Genomic DNA, 4,993 nt, shown 5'->3' on the forward strand with positions numbered 1-4,993 from the left:
CATCTCTACAATAAATAAAAAAAAAAAAATTAGCCGGGCGTGGTAGCACACGCCTGTAGTTCCAGTTCCTTGGAAGGCTGAGGCGGAAGGATTGCCGGAGCCCAGCAGGTCGAGGCTGCGGTGGCTGGGAGCTGCCACTGCACTCCAGTCTGGGTAACCGAGTGAGACTCCAACTCAAAAAAAAAAAAAAAGCTGGTTTTCTCCACTTCCCTACCCACATGATACAAAATGGCTGCCAACAGCTTCCAAGTTTTGCATAGTTCAAATCCTACCACTTTGAGAGTCACCAAATGGACACTTTACCAGTCCCCAATTCCAGATTTCCTGGGATAAGACTTGTTGGTGCTATTTTTCCCAGCATTCTTTCATGGACCCATGAGCTAGCTGCATCCACAGGGTGGGTTGTGTGGTGAGTTCATCCTGTCCAACATATTGAAACTATGTGGACAGAAACAGGGTTGTAACATTCCCAAAAGAAGGCAGTGGGCAGACATCTAATAGGTGTCCCCTACTTCCTTCCCTTAACCATAAAACGTTTAGGAGAAAGCAAGTTACTCTCTGAGTGTACATAGGCATAATCAGTACCCTTCTATCTCCTTCTGGAATTGCTCCAGATAAACTTTTCCCCTCTAATTATTAACGTGAAAGGTTACAGGGTTTTTGGGCTTCCTCTGGTTTGGACTAGTTTGCCTTTGTTCCTTCCTCCTTGTATTCTTTTTTCCAACATAATGTGAAGACTCAGAGGATGCCTCTTGGATGAGTTAAGATCTATCTTTCCAGCCGGGCTCGGTGGCTCAGCCTGTAATCCCTTGCCTTGGGAAGCTGAGGTGAGTAGATTGCCTGAGCCCGTGGGTTCGAGACCCGCCTGGGCAACTTGGCGAGACCTCATCTCTACAATAAATCAAAAATGAGCTGGGCGTGGTAGCGCGCACGTGTAGTTCCAGTTACTTGGAAGGCTGAGGCAGAAGGATCGCTGGAACCCAGCAGGTCGAAGCTGCAGTGGCCAGTAGCGGCCACTGCACTCCAGTCTGGGTGACAGAGTGAGACTCCAACTAAAAAAAAAAAAAATCTATCTTTCCACTCCAAGTAGCAGAAAACCCGTGTTCAACTGGCCTACTCCACTGGTTCTTAAAGTGTGGTCCCAGAACCAGCAGCACCAGGCTCACCTGTGAACTTGCTAGGCATGCAAATCTTCTAGCATTTAAATTGGTAAAATGAGTAAATCAGACTGCCCTTCAGGATGTTGGTGAGCATACAATCCTGAGAGGGCCTGAATAGAACAAAAAGGTGGCGGAAGTTTGAATTGAGCTGAGGCATCTGTCTTCTCCTGACCTTGGACTGAGACTTATGCCACTGGCACTCCTGGTTCTCGGGCCTTTGGAATTGAACTGAAGTTTATACCATCAGCCTTGTGGAATCTCTAGCCTGTAGACAGCAGATTGTGGAACTTCTCAGCCTCCATAATTGTGTGAACTGATTCTTTATAATAAAACTAATATATATGTGTTTATGAAAAAAATAGAAATGCAAATTCTCAGGCCCACCCCCAGACCTACTGAATCAGAAACTCTGGGTGTAGGACCAGCAATCTGCATGTAAGAAGCCCTCCTAGTGATCCAAAGTCCTCAAATCACTGGTGTAAAGTGCATCAAATGTATTATCTTCCATAACAGGAAGTCCAGCGGTAGGACCGCCCCCACCTCCTCAGTGTAAGGATCCAGGAAGGAACCTTTCCTTCTTCCCACTCTGCATGCTCCCTACGTTACCTTGCTCCCCAGCCCATTTCCTCTCATATTTACAGTCATCACAGAAAGAAGTGGCAATGCCCAGAGGAAACGGGGCCAGGTCCCTAATTGTTCTTATGTGTAGAACTAAGGAAAACTTTCCTGGAAACCCCCAGCAGACTCCTCCTCACCAATTCTGCTTTGGCCGGAAATGAGCAAGTCATCCCTCCTAAACATGGCGTCAGTCCATCCAGCTTAGACGAATCAAAGTCAGCTTCCAGATAGTTACTATAGATGACATGGTCAGCTCCCCCTGACGTGTGTGTCCATGTGAAGGGGATTGGATCCCAGAGTCAGGGCTCTGTTGGAAGCTAAAATTCCAGAGACGTCAATGGTGAAGGAAAGAAGGCCCTGGGATTCTGTATGACTGCGCTCACGTGAAGCTTCTAAAGTCGCCAAAAATCATAGAAACAGGAAGTAGAGAGGTGGTTGGCCAGGGGTGGGAGAAGAGAGAAGCAGGGAGGGGAAGTGGTGTTTAGTGGGTACAGAGTTCCAGTGTTGCAAGATGATACAACTACAGAGATCAGCTGTGCAACAACACTACTGAACTGCATGCTGAAAAATGGTTAAGATGGTAAATTTAACATTATGTGTGCAACTTGGCGAGACCGCATCTCTACAATAAATCAAAAAATTAGCCTATAGTTCCAGCTACTTGGAAGGCTGCGGCGGAAGGTTCGCCGGAGCCCAGCAGGTCGAGGCTGCGGTGGCCGGGAGCGGCCACTGCACTCCAGTCTGGGCAACAGAGTGAGACTCCGACTCAAAAAATAATAATAATAATAATGTGTTTTATAACCACAATAAAATCCACATAGCAGCAACAAAAGAAGGCATAGTGACTGGTGGAAGCCTGTGAGGAGTGCCTGGACACAGGTCACCTGTTTCTGAATGAGCCACCCACCTCAGAGCTGTGACTCCCCTGTGACCAGGCACTGAGGAAGGCAGGGAAGCGAGCATGTTCTGGTCCCCTTAGCAGCTCCATCTGGGCCAGGTGCGGTGGCTCACACCTGTAATCCAAATACTTTGGGAGTCTAAGGTGGGAGAATCACTTGAATCCAGGAGTTCCAAGACCAGCCTGGGCAACGTAGCGAGACCTCATCTCTACAAAAAATTAGCTGGGCATAGTGGCGTATGCCTATGGTCCTAGCTACTCAGGAGGCTGAGGCAGAAGGATTACCTGAGCCAGGGAAGTCAAGGCAGCAGTGAACTGTGACTATGCCACTGTACTCCCACCTGGGTGGCAGAGTGAGATCCCGATTCAAAAAAAGAAGGAGCTCTGTCTGCACGAGCAGGGCCGAAGCAGCTGAGGAGACTGTGCCAGGGAGGCCACCCAGGAACTCGAGAGCATGGGCAACATAGCTTAGGTACTGGGGAAAACAGGAAAGATCTTAGGTATGAGAAGCTTATCTACTGAAATACAGCCTATTAAATTATCCTTACTGATGAGCCGCTTTCTTCTATCCTAGCTTCTACCTACCTGTGTTGCAGCTTCATTTTGTACACCAAAAAACATGTCTTAGTCCTGAACCTCAGGAATCTCTCTTCTGGAGTCCTGAACTGTTTCTTCCAAACAACCTCCAGCTGTCCCAACCTTCTCAGCCTTGTATGTTATCTGCATTTAGGATCCTTGAGGGTTAAAAGTATTGATTGGCAAAAAGCCTTCTCCTTGACTAAACATGTTCCTTTACTGGAACATACTTACTGGAAATTTCTAGAAGTGATAACCTGACTAAGTAGGAAGAGGGGGAATTTAGATGCAGAAGGTCCTGGGATTGCTGACTGAGTGACCTTGGGCAAGTGATTTGACCTCCCAAGCTTTCTCATTTTTAGAATAAGATCATTAGTATTTATCCAAGAAAATTACTGGGAGGATTACATGATCTAATCTGTAAGTGAAGCCCATGGAACAATGCCAAGCTCATAGCATATATTCAGTAAATGTAAATACCTTTAAAAAAAACAACAACAACAACAGTATTTGTGACAGTAAAGGAACTGTCCTTCTACCTAGCCTAGAATTTCTATGAATGGTGAAGCAGAGAACATCTCAGACAGCCTTGAATTATCCTAAGATGGGTTTATGAATTAGGCATGCAGCTTTAGTGTGGCTTCAAAGATGTGCATTTCCATTTCGTCTGCAGGTGCTGATTGCCAGTGGTTAGACACTCTGAGGATGCGGCAGATTGCATCCAACACTTCTTTACAGCGTTCCCAGAGCAATCCTATTCTGGGGTCACCCTTCTACCCATACTTTGGTGACCAGGGTTCCTACGCCGCTGCCGTGAAGCGGACCCAGGCGCCCATCAAGTATCAACAGATTACACCTGTAAACCAATCCCGAAGTTCCTCCCCTACTCACTATGGACTGACCAAAAACTTAACTTCTCTGCATCTCAACTCTAAAGACAGTGGCTTTTCCAGTCTTAATACCGAGAGCCCTTCAGAGAGGGGTCGATACTCAGATAGAAGCAGGAACAAATATGGCCGTGGTAGTGTATCGCTCAATTCTTCTCCCAGAGGAAGATACAATGGGAAAAGTCAGCATTCTAATTCTTCTAGAGAAAGGTATTCTGGAAAGTACTACAGGGTTTCCCCGTCAGCGCTAAATACTCATCAGTCACCTGACTTCAAGAGAAGCCCGAATGACCGCAGCCAACCCAAGACGATACCAGGGATGCCTTTACACACTGAGACTGAATCGAGAGCCAGCGAAGAAGAGAGCAAAGTCAACGAAGGAGGATGGACAAAGGTGGAATACCGCAAGAAGCCGCTCAGGCTGCCTCCCACCAAGGCCAACAAAGAAAGAGCCAGAGGGAATCACCGTGTGTGGAGGAACTTTTGATGAGCTGCACTAAATGTGTTTTTCTAAGCGGGTTTTGGGTTTAATGTAATGGTTGTTGATAACATGATACCTTAAGATCGAATTAACAAAAAGACAACTCTTCCACGTTTTAGACCTTCTAACTGAGACCACAGACAAACTTAACGGCCAAGATCATGGATGCTGGTTGCTCAGTGATGGTAACGAGACTTGAAAATAACCAGATGTATTTTCTCCCCTGGGTTAACATTTTTAGAGGAGGGGTTATGCCATCTTTTTACCCTAATCACTGATGTTCTGGATAGCAGGGCCAAGATTAGGGCAGAGCAAATAAGGTCAACAAGAAAATCAAAATGCTAAGTAAAGACAGGATCAGGCCAGGGGCGGT

At 46.6% G+C, this 4,993-nt stretch overlaps 1 protein-coding gene across 1 annotated transcript in view; it reads left to right on the forward strand.

The window, feature by feature from the left end:
* Window positions 1-4,661, forward strand: part of MAP3K20 (mitogen-activated protein kinase kinase kinase 20) — a 176,423-nt gene extending 171,762 nt beyond the window's left edge. The window contains exon 20 of the mRNA XM_008064748.2: window positions 3,926-4,661. Within this exon, the coding sequence (XP_008062939.1) occupies window positions 3,926-4,626 (701 nt within the window). The 3' untranslated portion in view covers window positions 4,627-4,661. The remainder of the gene's footprint in view (window positions 1-3,925) is intronic.
* Window positions 4,662-4,993: the final 332 nt, after the last annotated feature.

Source organism: Carlito syrichta, unplaced genomic scaffold (genome assembly GCF_000164805.1).
Source record: "Carlito syrichta isolate Samal-C Ts95f unplaced genomic scaffold, Tarsius_syrichta-2.0.1 Scaffold307991, whole genome shotgun sequence".
In the NCBI taxonomy this organism is placed as follows: domain Eukaryota; kingdom Metazoa; phylum Chordata; class Mammalia; order Primates; family Tarsiidae; genus Carlito; species Carlito syrichta.